This window comes from Prionailurus viverrinus, chromosome D4 (genome assembly GCF_022837055.1).
Source record: "Prionailurus viverrinus isolate Anna chromosome D4, UM_Priviv_1.0, whole genome shotgun sequence".
In the NCBI taxonomy this organism is placed as follows: Eukaryota; Metazoa; Chordata; class Mammalia; order Carnivora; family Felidae; genus Prionailurus; species Prionailurus viverrinus.
Genome location: NC_062573.1, coordinates 25,854,413 through 25,874,181, shown reverse-complemented (window position 1 = coordinate 25,874,181; position 19,769 = coordinate 25,854,413). Strand labels below are relative to the sequence as shown.

Here is a 19,769-nt window from a genome sequence, read left to right as displayed (position 1 = left end):
GCGCGCCAGCAGCACTCCTCCAACTCTACTCCACCCGAGCCTGACAGCTGGGCGGTCCCGCCTGACCCGCGGGCGGGCCGCTGCACCCTCTCGCAGACTCGCGCCCAGGAGAGCAGCGCCGCTGCGAAGGGATTGGCGGCGCGGGTCCAAAAGGCCCCCCTGCCGGGGCTGGCCGTGCCGCGCAGTTTCCATTGTGCAGCCCCGAGAATGGCCGGGGAACGCGCGCGCGCGCGCGCACATGCACACACACACACACACACACACACACACACACCCTCCCTCGCACACGCGGAACCGGCTGGGCCAGGGGAGGGAGGAGGAGGGTGACGTAGCGTCCCATGGCGTCACATTGACGTCTCGCATTCCAGGCACTCTATGGAGAGGCCGCTAGGGCTCCTGTGGCATAAATGACGTGCCGAGAGAGCGAGCGAACGCGCAGCCGGGAGAGCGGAGTCTCCTGCCTCCCGCCCCCCACCCCTCCAGCTCCTGCTCCTCCTCCGCTCCCCACACACAGACGAGCTCACACCCGCTCCCTCACTCGCACACACAGACACGCGCGCACACAAGCTCCGCACACACTCTCCACTCTCTCCCGCGCGCTCACACCCCTCTCGCCCCGCGCCCTCGCCCGTGCAGAGCTGCGCGGCAGCCGGACGCCCCTCCCGGACTCACTTTGCAACGCTGACAGCGCCGGCGGTGGCCTTGGAGGTGGGAACTGCGGCGGCATCCTCCCCCCTGGTCGCGGCCGGAGCCCGGACGCCCGCGGAACCCCTCGCCGGCACTCTCCCATGAGTCGGGATCGCAGCATCCCCTGCCAGACGCGCACCACCTCTGGGAGCCGCTGGGCTTGTACACCGCAGCCCTTCCGGGACAGCAGCTGTGACTCCCCCCCAGTGCAGATTTCGGGGCAGCTCTCTAGAAACTCGCTCTAAAGACGGAACCGCTACAGCACTCGAGTACGTATGAGATTCGCCCAGTTAATTGGGGGACTTGTTAAAAAGTTGGCGCGCTGGGAAGCGTCGCTCCCGAAATTGACAACTTTGAGTGTGGGGTTTTTCCCCCTCGCCTCCTCGCTCTGGCTTTGCTCGCCGAGTGGCCCGGTGGGTTCTGATCTGAAACTTTTCCCCTGTAGCGGGCCCGCGGGGATCTCTGAAGCTCGTGGGATTCCTCCCCCCACCCGAAGAGGCGAAAAGCCTCTAACAAAGAGGAGGACCGGGATTTGTGCAGTAGCAGCTCCAGCGATGTAATTCAGGGTATTTCGGCTCTAGTTGTCATGGTAATGATGCTCTCGGCGGCGGCGGCGGCGGCGGCGGCGGCAGCGGCAGCGGCAGGGAGTTGCAGCTCCGGTGATGAACGGCAGTAATTTTCCTGCCTTTTAACTAGGATTGAAAATAGGGGCTTCAGTGGGTCCAAGTTAATATATCTAATGGTGACTCCCAGCTGGTTGGCTGGGAGGAAGCTTGAGAGGGAAGGGGCCTGGGCAGCAGTGGTTGGAGTTTGCAAAGGCGCTCCGGTGATCTCTGGAAACAGGGCGTAATTGTAGGAATGTGGCTTATTGTATTGAAATGAGCCTGGGGCTCTCCTAGGCACGTCTGCCTGGCGTAGCCTACTTGCCCGTATACACTTTTCCCTTCAGAGGTAATCGGGTGTAATTGCCGACTCCCGAGCCCGGACACGCGTGGGGATGGTGTTCCTTTCCTTCGGGCCTTGGCTTGGTGTGGGAATGTTTCACTCTTAACTGACTTTTGGAGAAGTTGCTCTGAGTGTTTTGCTCTTAATAGAAATAAATGAAAGTTCTCAGTGGTGAGAGGAGAGCGGTTGTGAGAGCGCAGCCTGCGGAGACGGGCTTCCAAAGGCACCTCTCGAACCCGTTGGAAGCTTGGGTCAGTAGTAAGAGAGAAAGCATTTGCCCCTTGCTTCTAAAGAACGTTCCTGGAGATTGCCTTTTATTTACGCCTCTGGATTCTTCAGAGGGAAGTGCTGCAAGGAGTTTAGTAATCAGAAATCTCGGGCTGTTATCCCAGAGCCTTAGGGTGCCAGGACAGAGGTAAAGGACAAATCTGTCCTGAATCTTCTATTCCCACGACAGAGAAGTATTTTACAGAACTGAGTTGGGGAAAGAAAAAAGCCGCCCAACGCGGCTACTTAGGGACAATGAATGAAGTTAGAGTTCATTCGAGTTATCTTACCTGTATTCGGCGCTCCTAACGTGAATATCAAAGACTCCTTTGGCTAGGCAATCTCCACACCGGCTCCCTCCCCCCGCACCCACCCACTCCCTTCCCTGCGGACGCGCGCTCGCAGAAATTCTCCCCCGCGGTTTGTCTCCTCTCCCTCGGTCTTTCTGAGAATCTCTGTCTTTCCCTTTCTGTCGGTCTCTCCTCCACTCCTACTGCCCCCGCCCAACCTCCGCCCCCGCTCCCCAGGGTTGGAAACTCCGCGGAGGAGCCCCGGTCACAATGGTGCGTTTCACGGTTTCCTCCACACACTTCACCACGGGGAGGGGAACACGGGGGTGTTCCTTTCGGCTGCCCACGAGAAAGAAAGGAGCTTTGACAGAGGTAGTTATTTCTACCTAATTTACAACCCCGAGGCTCAGTGCTCCCGGCCTCGGCGGCCGCGAGCGGGAGCGACGGAACGTGTTTCCAGGCGCGGAGGCTTTGCCTAGGTAACCGGCCATGGGAGTGGGCGGGGGGGGGGGGGGGGAGCCATGGGGCTCTTGGCTCGGCTGTAGGAAACGTGGTGTGGCTTTTTCCCGCGAACGCCCGGAGCTCGAGGGGAGCCCATTCCTTGAGGAGACGCAACCCTCGCCGAGCCGAGTCAGAAGCCGATCCTCGGAGAAAGACTCTGCTCGAAAGGACCCAGGGGAGGGCAGGAATGAGGGCACCTACTGCAGGAGGTGGTGGAAGGTTGCTGGAGATTCGCATTAAAAATTCGGGGCGGACGGGAAGCTCCTGCTACAGCCGTGGGAAGATCCGCCCGTGCTTGCGCTAGAGCGAGCGCAAGATTTCCGTACGATCAGCTGGGGCACGGCAGGGGCTGGGGCTGGGGGTGGCAAGGGAATCCCCCGTTTCCTGGCTTTCCAGGGCTTCCCGGACCTGGGGGTTCTGTTACCCACTCTCTCCCTTCAGGCAAGCTCCTGGCGCAGGGGCGGCGGGGGACGAAACTTACACTCCCCTCTCGGCCCGCGCACCCCCGAGGTTTTTTTGGGTTGTGTTTTGGTTTTTTTCAGTTCTGTGTTCCCAACCCTCTAGAAATGAACGGGTCCAGGCAAAGGGGGCGCTGTAGGCCAGAATTTGGGGCAGGGGATCCCTCCCCTGAGGCCCGCGGAGCTGCGCTTCCAGCTACAAAGTTTCGATGAGGCTGAGCGCAGAGACGCTTGCCCGGGAGCCGCGCTGGGCGCCCTCCGGAATGTGCCCCCTCTGGGCCGCCGGATGGCCCCGAGCCTCGAAGTCGCCCACCCTCAGGGATACCGCCTGCTGGGTGCAGGGGGCCTCCCTCCGCCCACCCCACCAGCCTGGAACTCCAGCCGCCTTGTCCCCTTGTTTCCAGCGCGGGCCTATTTCCACTGTGCCCTTTTGTTTGCTTGACCCCTGGCCCCCGAAACTCGCGGCTAATAGAAGCGAAGCTCCATTAGCATTTAGAATGAAAAGCGCAGACTTTCTTAATTCCTCGGGGCATTCACGCATTCGTTCCGGACCTTGTGCATTTCCTATGCAACGTGTAAATTTTGTATTTGAGGGGTGGGGAGGCGGGGGGGAGGACAGGAGTTGGAAAATGGCTATTTTCCGCTCGTGCACACTCACTGACCCCTTGAATTCGGGCGAAACTCTTCCTCAGGTGCTCTTTCTTTGGTTTCCTTGACTTAACGAGCTCAGAACCGGTTGTAGGGACAGAGAGATCAATTTCTGGGCGATGACAGAATACACTTTTTTTAGCCTAGGTTTAGGTGCCACAAAACGCCAGAAAGTGCAGTGTGTGCTGACAAGCTTTCTGTGGCTACCCCCGAGGTGATGTGACACTTAGTGCCCAGGGACTCCGTTCATCTTAAGCACTGCTTTCTAGCCCTTTACCATTCTTTATAATTAACATAGCATTCATAGAGACCCCCTACCAACCCGCCCCCTCCCAATACGTCCAGCCCAGACTGCGACGACCCAGATTGGTCTCACTTTGAGCTCTGTCCTCTCTCCCGGTGCCCGCAGAGCCCACTGCGGAAGAGCGCAGTCCGGCAAGCCCCGGCCCTGAGACTGGACCCTCCGCGGAGCCAGGCAGCACTGTGACCGCTTCGCCTCGCCGGACTTCCCCGCCTCCTACCCTCTCAGCCTCTGCTGGAGAGACCCACAGCCCCACCATTCAGCGCGCAAGATATCCTCCAGGTAGGTCTGAAAACACGACCCTTTATCCCTCCCAGGTTTGGAGAGGTGGGGGATGGGGGGAGCCACACGTCCAGCAGGCAGGCTGTTCCGACTTGCCCAGCGCCAGGACAGTGACTGCTGGCCACGCATTTCACAGCACAGGTGGCCTCATCGCACGAAGCTCCTCTGGATACCACACCCTGTTGCTACCTAGTGGAGCAGCCAGATTAAATTAAGCCTTGCATTTCTCAAAAATATTTTTCCTAAGAAAAATGTAATGCATATAAAAAATTAGGATCTTTTTATACATTTTAATGTCTTCATTTTTGCTCTCCTTTTATATTCAGTTTATAATGCATGTAAAAGTTACAGGATCACTTTGAGCAATACAGAGCTCATGTTTGTATAAAACCCAAATCCTTTGGTGCAGAAGTTTGGATTATTGAAGCTCAGAGGAAAAGGGAAAAAGCATTTAAGCAGGAAACCAAGGAGTAAATTCGAATTGGGCAAAAGAAAGGATTGCAGGTTTTGGCTCCTTACACCTCTTTTTTTGCATTTGTTAAAGAGATGCCAGGTCCCTGGGCTGTGGTCACCAAAGATATGCAGATAAATAGAACTTAGTCCCAAGCAGACTCATCTTCTGGCTGGAGACCTCAGGAAGACATGAGGAAGAGCAATGGGTAGGGACTGGCAAGGAAGGATGACAGAAGACTAATGGAGAAATCTAGAGGTGCTGAAGGAGAATAGATGGAACATCAGGCAGTGGCCTTTCTTTTAAATCATTAGTCTTTCATTTCACCCCATCAACAAGACAGTAGGAAAAGTAATCTTTTAACATCAAACTAGAGAGTGTTTTGAAGGCCCTTCTTGAAAAATGAAGGCTTGAACTGGACTCTCCTTATCACTGCTTCTTCCAACAGGCCCTCATCACCTTTTTCCAAGTCAAGATTTCATCCCATACACACATGACTCAATCAGATTTGGAAATGTGGGTAAGAGAAAGATGTCAAAGGAAGTGTGAAGTATTGACTTTTTTTCTTTTTTCTTATTAGTCACAACTTCTATACCATAGACTCCAGGTAGAGGCTAAGCACTTGGTTTTCCTCCAGTTCAGAAAAACCAACCACCAGAAGCTGCCCATTGTATCATTTCTAGTTAGCCATAAAGAAAGGGAAATAACTAGATAAACATCCACTAGGTCCAATAATTCTCAGGGCCTTCTCATCCAGCTCAACCTCTCTGAACAATAATAAGCCCCCTGGATACCCATCTCTTTGGGGGCTCAACATAGAAACTAAACCTACTAAGCGGCTGCTTTCTTTTCTAAGGGTACTAATTCTTCTGCCATAAAAAATTTGTAGACTAACTCACCTATTACAGTAGCTATAAACTGTTGTCTTAAAACAGCTACTGATATATTTTATTAGTCAGAATTGGAAAAAATATATATATATATACTGTACATGGCAGAGAGCACGTTTGGTGGGTGTTTTGTTGCAGCTGCTGATCTTTTTCTTTGCAGATGGCACACACTCCCCCGAGTCCATTTCCTGGGCCTGTGTTCCCACCTCTCCACCTAGCTGGCTGAAGTCATCAACAGGGGTCCAGTTTGTGTAGGCTGCTGGCTGTGTTTGGAGAAATGGGGAGGGGGTGGGAGAAAGCGACCACAACGTGTGTGGGTAGGCTCAGTTGGCACTCATAAAATGTTAGAATGTCAGTCTCCCTTGGCCAGTAAGTCCCACATAGGACACCCCCCCCCTTTTTTTTTAACCAACTCATAAATGTATAAATCAATGTGTGTGACTTGGGGGACTCCTGGCCTCTTTCCCCAAAAATAAACCAACAGAGCATTCACTGGCTTTCTTTTTGTCCTCCCAACTTGTGGCTGAGACCACCCCCAATTAGTTTATAGGACTTAAAACCACTTTGTAAAAACACCACTGGGCTTATGAAGGAAGAAATCAAATTTTCCAGATCTGGTGGTGGACAAGGGCAAGGGAAGGAAGGTGGGCACAGAGATCCCCAGGAGTCCTGGTTTTGGCATTCTGTGCCCCTTTGACAGTCTGTCAGGGATTCTGCTTTCTTCCCAGGAAAGAAAGTAAGCATGGAGCTTTAAATCTATGCTACCAGAAGGAGGAAAAGATGTCACTTCCTATCCCATTTCCCAGATTAGAGAGCAATGAATCCAGTGCTACCTGTCAGCTAGAAGAGAGTGCTGACTTGCTTCTGAAAGACCCTTTTCCCTGTCCCTTTGTCCTGCAGATATGCCCTGCGTTCAAGCCCAGTATAGCCCTTCGCCTCCAGGTTCCAGTTATGCAGTGCAGACCTACGGCTCGGAATACACCACGGAGATTATGAACCCAGACTACACCAAGCTGACCATGGACCTTGGCAGCACTGAGATCACGGCCACGGCCACTACGTCCCTGCCCAGCTTCAGTACCTTCATGGAGGGCTACTCGAGCAACTACGAACTCAAGCCCTCCTGCCTGTACCAAATGCAGCCGTCTGGGCCACGGCCCTTGATCAAGATGGAGGAGGGCCGCGCGCACGACTACCACCATCACCACCATCACCACCATCACCACCACCACCACCACCAGCAGCAGCAGCAGCAACCTTCCATTCCGCCCCCCTCCGGCCCGGAGGACGAGGTGCTGCCCAGCACCTCCATGTACTTCAAGCCGTCCCCGCCGTCCACACCCACCACGCCAGGCTTCCCTCCGCAGGCGGGGGCGCTGTGGGACGACGCGCTGCCCTCGGCGCAGGGTTGCATCGCTCCCGGCCCGCTGCTCGACCCGCCGATGAAGGCGGTGCCCACAGTGGCCGGCGCGCGCTTCCCGCTCTTCCACTTCAAGCCCTCGCCGCCGCACCCGCCCGCGCCCAGCCCGGCCGGCGGCCACCACCTGGGCTACGACCCGACGGCCGCCGCCGCGCTCAGCCTGCCACTGGGAGCCGCCGCCGCCGCCGCCAGCAGCCAGGCCGCCGCGCTCGAGGGCCACCCGTACGGGCTGCCGCTGGCCAAGAGGGCGGCCGCGCTGGCCTTCCCGCCGCTGGGCCTCACGGCCTCCCCCACCGCGTCCAGCCTGCTGGGCGAGAGCCCCAGCCTGCCGTCGCCGCCCAACAGGAGCTCGTCGTCGGGCGAGGGCACGTGCGCCGTGTGCGGGGACAACGCCGCCTGCCAGCACTACGGGGTGCGCACCTGCGAGGGCTGCAAGGGCTTCTTCAAGGTGAGCGCACGCCTCCTCCTGGCGCCCCCCTCCCCCCTGCGGCCAGCCTCCTGTGCCACCCGCTCAAGTGAGCAGCCAAGGGGTGCGTTCCTGTAGCCCTTCCTGGCACCTTCACATGCGCTCTCTCAGGGGGTTTTAACTTGAGGTCCATTACAGGAGGCCAAGCCGGATGGACTCCAGGGGGCAGTGAACCTCCTGACATGGCTTTACCTCAATGAACATTTTTCCAGAGGGAACCTTCAGCATATTGAGATTGAATTCTGGCCACCCAGTAGCTATTTTTATTAACAGTGTCTTGAAGGTGGTTATTAATTATCCTTGTTTCACAGATGAGGAAATGGAGGCTGGGAGATGTTACTCAGCTACCCTAAGACACAGGTTCAGAGCGAGAGGGAGGCAGGATGCCAAGTCACGTTTGCATGATCCCAAAGTGTGCACCCTCGTCCAAGATCTGCAGCAACAGAATAGACAGGAGCAAGTGGCTGATGCACTCTGGGGCAGCTCCCTCTGTGGAAGACAGAAGCTGGGTCTCACCAGTCCCCTCCAACTCTGTGCCACATGCAGTGCCAGGTGTAGATGCTGTTCATTAGCTCAGCCCCAAAGGGGAATTTTACAGTTCGAGACGCTTCAGCCTCCCCCATAGTTTACCTGGGAGGAGGCTGAGGCCTAGGAGAAGTCTTGTGCAGGCTAGAAATGGTGACTTAGCGGCAAGTTTGGCAGTTTCAGCCTTTTTCTTTCAACTCTTGAGGCCAGTGCTCTCTCTACCACTGAAGAAGAGGCCTTGTTCTCTTGCTGCTCTACTTTTGCTATTGACTCCCAGACTTCTTCAGACACTTAATTCTGTGCCACCCTCCCTACTCCCCTGGCCATTATCTCGGGCATTTGCAAACCCACAAATGTTTTCCCACAGGAACCACTCCCTAACCTCCAGTGCTGGGCAGGGTGGAGGGAGAAGGGAAGCTAGATGCTGATTGGGTAATTGGTATGGGGGGGCCAATAGGATATATCTGGGAGTGTGCTAAAATTGGAGTCAGAACATTCAAATAGGAGTCCTTGATCTTGTCACCTACCAGTCTATGACGCTGAGCATGATATGCCTTTCTAGGCTTCAGTTTTCCAGTCAGGTGAATAAAATTCAGAGAAGGGCTATGAGTACTAAATTAGATAAGACATTTATGAATGCACTTTATAATCTTTAAATGGCCATAGAACACTAGTTCATTATCAAATGAAACCTGCAGAGTATTTGTAAAAATGCACATGTTTGTGGATTGGTATACCTACCAGCAAGCAATAATTATTTTTGATCTGGAGTTAGGATTCATGTGCTTAATTAAATTCTGCAGATATATGAGAAAATGCTTGTGGAAAGACTTTGCACTATGCTAAGTGCCATACAGGAGGTATGTTAAATGTAGAACCCTCAGGTTAGTCTTCTTCTTCTTCTTCTTCTTCTTTTTTTTTTTTTTTTTTTTTCTTAACTACCCAAGCTTTAGCAGGGTTACTTTCAAGTTAACCACTTTCCTTTAGCAGATTTCATTTTCACAGTATGTCAGTGGAAATGCTGGTGGGCAAGGAAACAGGCAGCCAGAAAGGGTAAAAGAAAGGAAAAAAACAATTAAGAGAAGTACGATTAACCCACAAATATAATCACCTCTGAATAATTGAGAGTTAACCAAAATATAGGAATGGTAATACATTCCTAGTCTAGAAATGTCAATTAAGTGTTCCCCAACAGCGTCCCTTTTCTGCAGCAATGCCTTGAAAACAAATCTATACTTGAAAGGGTGGGGGTAGGATCAGGGAGAACCACCCCACAGATCTGTTAATTAAAGGAACAGGAGCCGGTTTGACCCAGTGGCTTTCTACCATTAAATTGAATTCTTTAAAAATGTGACACGAAGTGCAGTTAATGATGGGCATTCAGTGATTGAACCGTAACGATCTCTCCTTGTCCTTAAACTGTGCAGGCACACACAAATGTGGGGAAGCTTTCAGGTTATTGGGAAAATGTATACCTGAAGCAAAATGCCACCAGCACTCAAACTGGCAGAGAGCCTTGAGGATGATGGCAAGAAATAGAGTTTTAGAAATTACTGCATGTCCAATGAAAGAGAGCTTCATTCAGAAAACATAAGTTTCCTACCCTTAAAGACTGTTGAGAATTTAAATGCTGGAAATTCAGAAACACGTTTGTGTTTTGGAATTTTGCATTTTAAACTAAATGGATCTGGCTTTGGTAGATTTTTTAAGTTTTATATAAGCAATTTAGAAACCATTTCCTGAAATGAAATTAAAAGGCGATAGGATGAAAACTAATACGTGGGGGTTGAGGATTGCTAAAAGTAAAAGATTGAAAGTAAATCTAGAATTTTGGACCCAAAATAGATCACCAATCCCAAATTATCTCGATTTCTTTCTTTTTTTCCTTTTTTTTTTAAATGCAGCCCAGGCTTACCAAATAAAATTCAACTTTCTGCTCTATCTAGAGTTGTATAGATTCAGGTGATTTCTGAATGATTTCCCCCAAGTGGTAAATACACATCCGTTTGCACAAGTGTCTTTAACTTTTAAAAAATAAATCATTATTTTGAAAATCTGGAGCATAAAATACGCTTTAATTATTTCTCCATGTGTCATTTAAAAATATATGTGATTCTGAAGAATACAACATCATTCTTATATCCAAGTCCAAGTTTTATGATGTGTCATTTACAATATGGCTATTTTGATGTCTGTGTCAATAGTCATTTTTGAAATGACCTATTAATGGAAATTTTCATTGAAAATTTATGGCTCTCATATTTCTTTCTTTTACTCTTTCCTGGGTTTTTTTCCTTCTGTGTGGTAGTGGTTTTTAGTAACCAATTTTAAGATTTTTCTTTGAAAAATCAGAAATGACCAGTTTACTATACATATTCTCTTAAGAGAACATTCTTTTAATATGTATTATCTTAATATTTTGAAGGTTAAATAAATGATATAGGCCGATTGAGTGATTTTTTTGTTTTTGCATTAAAACATTTCCGATATGTTATAACTAGTCAAGTTCTCATTTTGCTTTTTAAGATTTCATCTCTATTGGGGAACAAAGCCAGTTACTGTGATATTTGACTTACAATAGTGATAGCCAACAAAGTACATCCCAGATAATTTTGATTTTATTTTAATAAGGTCAGCAATAATCAGGGGAGTGGAACAAGTAGAAAATTGTTCCCAAAGGGATATTAAAAGTGGAGATAATCTAATCCTCCAAGGTATGATACGTTGACCTGGTAATTTCAGATATGATTTTATCATTCAGACTTGGGTGTCTCCTGAGACTTGCTTCAGAACAATCCGAGATGATTTTCATTGTCAGCAGCTAACACTAATAAAATTGTTTTTCCTGCAGGCTAGCGTGTTAGGAAATTAAATTTATCTAATTATACGAATTGCACTGTCGCTTTTCACATTGTAATTAAAATACATCTTGTCAGGTCCTACCTCTTTCCAGAAACTATTAGTTGACTATCTCTGTATTGTGTTTTCTCAGAGAACAGTTCAGAAAAATGCAAAATATGTTTGCCTGGCAAATAAAAACTGCCCTGTAGACAAGAGACGTCGAAACCGATGTCAGTACTGTCGATTTCAGAAGTGTCTCAGTGTTGGAATGGTTAAAGAAGGTATGGACATAATGCTTTTTGTTCAGCTTGTTTACACATATTCTTAGATATCACTGAAAAAAATGTTAATATTGACGTTGGGATGGGTGAATTTTCCTAGTTTCCCCTTCTTTCCCACATTTTATTTTTATGGTGTATATTAGCATTTAAAAATAGCTGAGGACCACTTATTCTAATTTCTCAAAATCAATAGAGAGCTTGTGTACATACATCTCTGTTCTATTTAAGAAGGAGACTTTTAGGGCTAATTCATTACCAAATGTAAGTATGGGTGGCTTTTATTCTGCTTGTTTCAACTCTCATTAAATCATTGTGCGCATATTATTCCAAACTTACTGCCACCTTTAAATGGTTGGTCCCATTAATGATTGCTCCACTGTAATGTGTTTTGATTCCTTTTTGTGATTTATGGCTCTTCGTGGATATCTCTGAAGACATTTTTTCTTTCTTTCTCTTGGTATCAGTTGTCCGTACAGATAGTCTGAAAGGGAGGAGAGGTCGGCTGCCTTCCAAACCAAAGAGCCCATTACAGCAGGAACCTTCTCAGCCCTCTCCACCTTCTCCTCCGATCTGTATGATGAATGCCCTTGTCCGAGCTTTAACAGACTCAACACCCAGAGATCTCGATTACTCCAGAGTAAGTTTTGTGATGTCCTGCTTTTCGAATGAATGATCAGAGTCCCTATTCATGATACTACTAACGACAGTAGATTGAATGACTTTGTGCCTGGCACTGTACTAAACAATTTTCATACCTCTCCTATATTTCTCACTTCATTTAGCAATTCCGGTGCATCCATTGCACCAAATCATTTTTGCCTTATTGGATCTCTAAATGCCTTAACAAATGACCCTGACGGTGCTGCACCTGTCATACCATTGTTGTAGGATTCCTGGTGGTTGTGCCAACGAAAAATCTGCACAGGTGAATTACAGTGTGTAGATTTCTTTCACGGTTTAGAGGAAATGACTACCAATTTTTTTCATATTGTGATCACACCATCTGGGTGGGCCTCAAGTTATCCTTAAGCAGTTTACCCAACTGCATGGGCATTGATTGACCTGCCCTCTGAACAGAGGGACTAGACCACTGATGGAGAGGAGCAAGCTCTGGCTTTGACATTGGGAGGTGTCAGGGACACTGGGATGGAATGCTGCCTCTGCTGCTTCCTGCCTGTGTCACCTGGCTCCTGCTCTTGGCTTTCTCATCCCCACAGTGGAGATGATTACAATATTTAACCCCAGCGGGATGTTTTGAACATCAGTCACACACGAATGATGGTTTTGAAAAACATAAAATAAGCACCAATATTGTTATTGAAGTCAACCAAGGCATATCAATATTTTTATTTCATATGAGATATAGTAAAATGTCATCAGCTTGAACTCTGAAAATTCCTGGAAATTTGGATAACACAGAGGAGGACCATGAGAAGGGATTTTTCTGAGCAAATGTATAAACTTTACTGAAAGGCAGTTTTGAAAAAGACTTAGAAGAGAAACTTCTAATAAGATGGGTCTCACCAGAGTTGGAAAGAAAGGGGGAGAAAAACACAGTTATTGAGCTATTTCTACATGCTAGACATTGTGGTGCGTTGTCTCATTTCATCATTTAAAAAACCATGAACGGTGAGGATGGTTACCCCCCTCTGATACAAGAAAACTTATAAACACAGTTTGCACAGGGATGAGAGAGAGGCAAGTCCAGGGATCTCCAGTTGGTTGATCTGGCTTAGCAGCTACTTCCAGATTGCCCTCCCCAGGTCTCATCAGTATTTCAGGTTTTTGACAGAAGAGCTGGCAAAGATATGTGTATATCTGCTTCGTGCCCTCCTTTTGGGTTGCAGTGTTGACAGAAATGAAGGGGTGATTCGTAAACCCGCTGTGATCCTCCTTCCCTCCTCCTCAGCCTCATTATAGGCGGTGAAGCCTCCTCTCCACACCTGATCACAAGACTTCACATGAGAATCATGGTAGATCCTTAGCACCAAAGGTTGAGGACTCTTATTCTGATTACAAGTAGCATCTCTTAACTAAAGTCAAGTCTCAAATAATAGTATAACAGAATAATGCAGTGGTTAAGGGCTTAGGCTTTGGAAACATGCAGGCCTAGGAGAAAATCCAAACAACTATCATTTAGTAGATGGGTGACCTTGAGCAACTGACTAAACCCTTTAATGCCTCAGTTTCCTCATCTGTGTGATAGAGTAATAACAATGATATCTACTTCCTGGGGTGGTTTGTGAAGAAGATTCAGTACTTGTCAAAGCTTTAGCACAGTACACTGTACATTATCTCCTTGACCAACCTTTCCTACTTTACCATTTGTTTGAATGTATTAATAAGTGTGAACACAACAAATGTCAGGCACCATCCAGCAATACCATTAAGGTAGGTGTTATCTTATCTGTTTCACAGATGAGGAGATTAAAACTGGAGAGGTGAAAGGAGTGACTTACCCAAGGTCACCTAGCCATGCATCAGAGAGACAATTAGAAGCCAAGTGTGTTGGACCCCAAAATCTGAGCCCCTGCATACCATGCTTCCTTCCCTGCGTCTCTGGTTTCAATGAGAGTGGGTGCTAGAAAGGCATTTGGGAATAAAGATGTCTCCTCCCTGAAGCAACTTTGGCCTCCCCTTGTGCAATTAGTCTGAATTAATGAAGCTGTTCCACACTGCCAACACTGAGGCTGTCGCACACAGTCTGACGTTGTTCCAGGGTATTGGAAATCACTAATGATGATCAGTGCAGAGATTTTAGGCCCCAAAAGTGATTTTTTGGCCCAAAATTATCCATTTATTGGTATACATGGCCTAATTAGTCATTCAGTGGCAAACCCTCTCCAGCACTTTGAATTGCCCCACCTGGGAACTGTCTTCACACAGAAAAATCAATCCAGTGTGTTTGCTTGCCTCTGCACTATTCAGTGTGTTAGACTAGAGTCATCATCCTCATCAACAAACATTTATCCAATTTAATTGTTAGCTTTGTCCAAAATAGCAGATTGACCATGCCTGAGTCTAGGTCACATTGATACTACCTTGGGAGCCTTGCTCAATTCTGTAAAGCATATTTATTTTAATTGCATTGTTTTGGAATCAGTTTGAACCTCATAACTTGGATTCTCCTGCTTTGAGATAGCTTTACAAAATTATCAAAACTTGGACCAAAATCAATTAAATTAAAAGACTTTTTAAAAATACAGTGAGTTTTCATCAAAAACTTGGATGAAGGCATAGAAGGCATGCTGATCACATTTGCAGATGACAGAAAGCTGGGAGGGATCGCTAATATGATGGATGTCAGTATCAACATTCAGAGTGATTTCGACAGGTTGGAACAGGATGGGCTGAAGCCATCATGAACAAAGTTAACAAAAATAAATATGAAGCTCGGTATTTAGAATTTTAAAGCATGGGAGAGCCTTCGCCCATCGGTAGTTCATGTTAAGAAGATCTTGGGGCTTTATTCCATGCACACTCACTATGAACAACAAAGTACATGTGTGGTGGAAGGAAGGGATGCTAGGTTACCTTGGGCTGCAGTGGTAAAAGTATAGGACCAGAACCAAGTTGGTGGTGGTCCCATAGACTGTCCTGTGAGACCACACTTCAAGGATTAAGTCCAGTCCCAAACTGGAGTTTAAGAGGGATGTGGACACACCTTTTCTGGAAACTTGCAAAGGATGGTTGGAGAAAATGAAGATAACTGGATGAGAAGGGAAAAAGTTTGGCAGGACTAGGTCACCCTTTTACCCTGTGGAAAGAAGACTGGTGCTCCCAAGGGCAAATCTAGAGGGAGAAGAAGGGGGCCCCTTCCAGCTCATTCTGAAGATAAGGATGAGCTCTCCGAGCCACAAGAGCTCCTGTGGAAGTAACTAAGAAGTAACAACCCAAGAAGTAACTAAGGAGAACACATAACAGGATTTCTCACAAGCAGAGAAGTTATTTTGGAAGTTGAATTCCTTCCAATTCTAAAATTTAGTGATTCTGGGGTTTACTTTGTTGTCCCAAATGCAAACGGTTTTTTCATTTATATGAATTTATATTTATATATGCATATATATTAATAATATGTGTTAAGTAACTTGTTATTTAACAAGATTCAACTTGCTTTGATCTCTAAAAAGCATTAACATAAAATGAAGTAAAATGAATTTATTGAGTGCCTACTTTGAGCTAGGCGCTATCTCATATGTTCTTACACAATTTCACTTATGCCACAGCTTTATGTGTTATAATTTATGGTTTTAGTAATTTTTTTAGGAATGCCATTCATTGAAATTCAGTTTTCTTAATACCTTTTCTTTATGCTTATATACGCATGTGTGTATATGTATATTAATGTGTATATATATATTCAACACAAATTTACAGAACTGGAGGTGACCTTGAGATCATCTAATCCAACCCCCATAATTTCAGAGGAGTAAATAGAGGCTTAAAGGAGTTAAGTGCCTTGCCTAAGGTCAGTGGCAGAGCCAGGGCTAGATCCAAATCTCATCACTGCAAGTATTAAGTTTCTGTTTCACCATACTGCCATTTCTATTTAGTGACAATTTACTAGGGTTTTTTAAATTTATTATTTTTTTAATGTATTTATTTTGGGAGAGACAGAGACAGCGTGAGTGGGGGAGGAGCAGGCAGTGAGAGAGAGGCACAGAATCCCAACCAAGCAGGATTGGGATGAAAACTGTGAGATCATGACCTGAGCTGAAACCAAGAGTCAAGTCGGACACTTAACCGACTGAGCCACCCAGGCACTCCTCACTCCTCACTAGTTCTTTTTTTAAATAGAACCCTTATTAAGTTTTTAGAAATTACAATAATAGTAATATATGCCCATTGGTTTTTTAAGGTAACCCTTTTAGAAGAGGATAAAGCGAAAAATGAAAGTCTCTTCTTCATTTATTCCTGACTAATCCCACTCCTCAGCGGTTAACCAATGTTAACAGTTTCGTGTGTATCCATAACTTACTACATTTAAATAAGAATTTGCCCTGTCAGACTTGCATCAGACAGTTGACTTGACCAAGACAACTTATTGACATGACTATGCCAGTTTCCCCTGTGAATCAGGTAAATAGAGAAAGGAGAAAATGTTTGCCCGCAGGTGTGTTCTAACCTTCTCGTTCAGGCATGTGTGCCTTTAAGGTAGTAAGTGAGCGGGTTTTTCTCATTTGTGGGAAAGGGAGGTTGAGGGGTTGCGTTCCAGGTCACAGAGGGAATGCATGTTTTAGAGGCCAGAGAGAGAGAGAGCTCCTCGCTCTGTGAAAGTGTTCCTGGCTCTGGGACCTTCACTTCTCCTTTGGGCCAAACTTCTCTCCTTCAAAAGTGAGCTCAGATCATTGTATATCAGGGCAGTCAAAACATGTCATGTTTGATTTGTTTCTCCTTGAAATGTAGCTATTCTCTGTCCCACAGTTGCTTTTCATTTAGCAATACAAGTATATATAGATACTGGGCTTGGCTTCAGAGCCTGCATAATTACTGATGAGGAAATATACTTAAGGTCCTCATTAGTTGGTCATTTCAAGTATTTTTCAGGAAACTAGGATGTTGCTTGGTAATTGGTATCACTCAATGTAGTAAGAGATTCCAAGTACAAGAGATGCTGCTGGGATAAAACCAGGCACCAGCAAATGGCATTTAAATATGTTAACAAGAAACAATGGGGCGAACGCGTGTTAGACTACAAAGTAAACAGTATAAAAACTCTGCAAAAAAACTGTTTTCATGAAGCTACTCAGAAAACCCTCTCAAATTGCCACCAATTCCCTAGATGATTTCAGGCCAGCTCCTGCGCTACGGTGGGCTTTCGTTTCCTCAACTGAATGGTGAGGAGATTGGACTAAATGCACTGCCACGATCCCTTCCGGCCTTCTTCCCTGACCCTCTGACCATTACACTTGCTGTAATTCCACTGTGGGTGGGCTCAGCATTTCCCAAAGTGTGGTGTGCCAAAGGACCTAGGGTGTTTGCTTAAGAATTCAAATTCCTGGGTAACACCCAGACCTACGGAATCAGAACAGGGAGCAGAGGAGGAGGCAGACAGAAATCTGTTTTTTAACAAGTGCCTCAGGTGACCTGTTGACACACTAGGGGTTGAGAATCACCAATATAGTTTAATAAGAACAATCCAGTTTTTTTTTTTAATTTTTTTTCAACGTTTATTTATTTTTGGGACAGAGAGAGACAGAGCATGAATGGGGGAGGGGCAGAGAGAGAGGGAGACACAGAATCGGAAACAGGCTCCAGGCTCTGAGCCATCAGCCCAGAGCCTGACTCGGGGCTTGAACTCCTGGACGGCGAGATCGTGACCTGGCTGAAGTCGGACGCTTAACCGACTGCGCCACCCAGGCGCCCCAAGAACAATCCAGTTTTACCTCAAATCTATTTCCCAGCCTTTTTTGAGACTGAGAAGGGATGGGCAATAGACATAAAAATTTTCCGGAAAGTAACTAAGTCGTTTAACAAGTATTTATTGAATGGCTACTGGGTGTCAGGCACTGTTCTGGAGCAGCAGACACAGTTTTGAGCAAAAGAGTCCCACCCTCATGCAGCTGACATGAAAGATAGAGAAAGTAAGCAAATGTATAACTGTGGTGATGCCATTAGTGGGAGGAGAGGAGGCTTTTTTGTTTATTATTTTTTTTTTTTAGCAGGGGAGGCGGTTAGGTCAGAAAAGAAGAAATTTGGGGGAAAACATATTCATTGCCAGTTTTTTTTTTTAATTTTTTTTTTTAACGTTTATTTATTTTTGAGACAGAGAGAGACACAGCATGAACGGGGGAGGGTCAGAGAGAGGGAGACACAGAATCTGAAACAGGCTCCAGGCTCTGAGCAGTCAGCACAGAGCCCGACGCGAGGCTCGAACTCACATACCGCGAGATCGTGACCTGAGCCGAAGTCGGACCCTTAACCGACTGAGCCACCCAGGCGCCCCCCTTTTTTTTTTTTTTTAATTTTTTTTTTAATTTTTTTTTTTCATTGCCAGTTTTTAAAGTGTCACTTTTTATAGTGTAAGAACCTAAGAATATGTGTATGTAGTTTGGCTCATATGTAGTGATCACATCTAAAATGTATAAAGAAATATAAAGACTCAGGGAAAAATAATCTTCTACAGGGAGATAAAACGTTCTTAGGACATTTTACATATTTAGCCTGGACTGGCAGTGAGAGAGTAAATAATATCAGATTCCATTCTGCTATGAAAATGTCACATTGCTAATGTAGGGCTGGCATTCACTAAGGGTCTCACTGGATTCCCATTCGAATAATTTATTTTAGGCCAGCGTTGTTTCTGAAGTCTGATCTACACAGCCATATTATTGCCATATGGAAACTAACCTCTGTGGTTGTTTTCAGCTTTAGATTCTCATTCTAGGTAATTTGGAGAAACTTCTATGAGACATTAGCTGTATCCTCTTCTAAATGGCTAGTAAATATAATACTGTGTCTTGGATTAGAAGTAAAGACAGATTTTTTGATGGATCTGTTATGCATACAGGCTGGAATAAAAAGCATACATAAACAGGAAAAAAAAGATTCATTTTTTTTAAGTCATTCTCTGTTTCACCAAAATTCAATTGGAATGATCAATAAACAAATGTTTCCAGATTTTCTCTGGTGAACCCCAAGCCTGCCTAGCCCAGAGACAGAGTAATGTAGAGGAGAACAGAAGCAGAGAATGGGGATCTGGTTCATCCAACTCCAGGGCCAGTATGCCTTGGTGAGGTTTGATAAAAACTGCTAGGCCAGGTGAGAAAGTATCTAAAATGTTTTGTTCTGTTTCTTTAAATCTTATGTTCAGTAGAGGCAACACTGGGTTTGTCTTTTCCTCTAGCATTGGATGCTGACCCACCAGTCACCCCCAAGTTACTGGTGGCTCAGGCTGAATCCAGTTTGGCCCCAGAATTCTGGAATGTGGACCAGAATCACTGCAGGTGAAGCCCAGAGGGTCTGGCTGGAGTCTGGCACGCCAGGCCTGCTGGCTTTTCTCCTTGCTGGACTCCATCACAGACAACTACCCACGCAGGGTACACAGGGACTACATCTCCCTGTGTGCAGGATGCATGAAATGTGAGCCCAGCAGGGACAGAGCCCTGCAGAGGATGCTGGGTGGAAGCTAAACACTCCTGAGTGTTCTGAGCAAATATTGAAAGCAGAGTGATTATTGAGTTGTGAGCCATGGTTTCAGAGAAGTCAGCACAGGAGGGAGCTGCTAGGTGCCATTCCTAGGGAAAAGTTTACAACCTTTGGTCTTTTTAACCAAACATACAATTGTTTAACATACTATTTTAAAACAAAATAATTCTGAATCAGTGTCAAATTCCAGGCAGTAACATCATACCTGGTATGATTAGCAACACTTAAAATCATCGAATGCAAGAACCAACATTTGGAACATTTGCCAGGATAGATGATAGTCTGTGCCATAAAAATACACCTTAACAAATTTCAAAGAATAGAAAACAGACAATGTCTGTTGTCAAACCACAATAGAATTAAACTAG

The 19,769-nt window shown here is 46.5% G+C and overlaps 1 protein-coding gene across 3 annotated transcripts in view; it reads left to right on the top strand.

Annotated features, from left to right (window-relative positions):
- Positions 1-2,591: 2,591 nt before the first annotated feature.
- The window catches only part of NR4A3 (nuclear receptor subfamily 4 group A member 3), a 36,142-nt gene continuing 18,964 nt past the window's right edge, over positions 2,592-19,769 (top strand). The window contains exons 1-6 of one of the 3 annotated variants that reach the window (XM_047830396.1): positions 2,592-2,668; positions 4,206-4,379; positions 5,279-5,350; positions 6,621-7,588; positions 11,124-11,253; positions 11,718-11,890. In XM_047830396.1, the coding sequence (XP_047686352.1) occupies positions 6,623-7,588; positions 11,124-11,253; positions 11,718-11,890 (1,269 nt within the window). In that variant the 5' untranslated portion in view covers positions 2,592-2,668; positions 4,206-4,379; positions 5,279-5,350; positions 6,621-6,622. Of the gene's footprint in view, positions 2,669-2,947; positions 3,013-4,205; positions 4,380-5,278; positions 5,351-6,620; positions 7,589-11,123; positions 11,254-11,717; positions 11,891-19,769 lie in introns of those variants that run through there. The other 2 variants (XM_047830397.1, XM_047830395.1) reach the window with 2 other exon arrangements.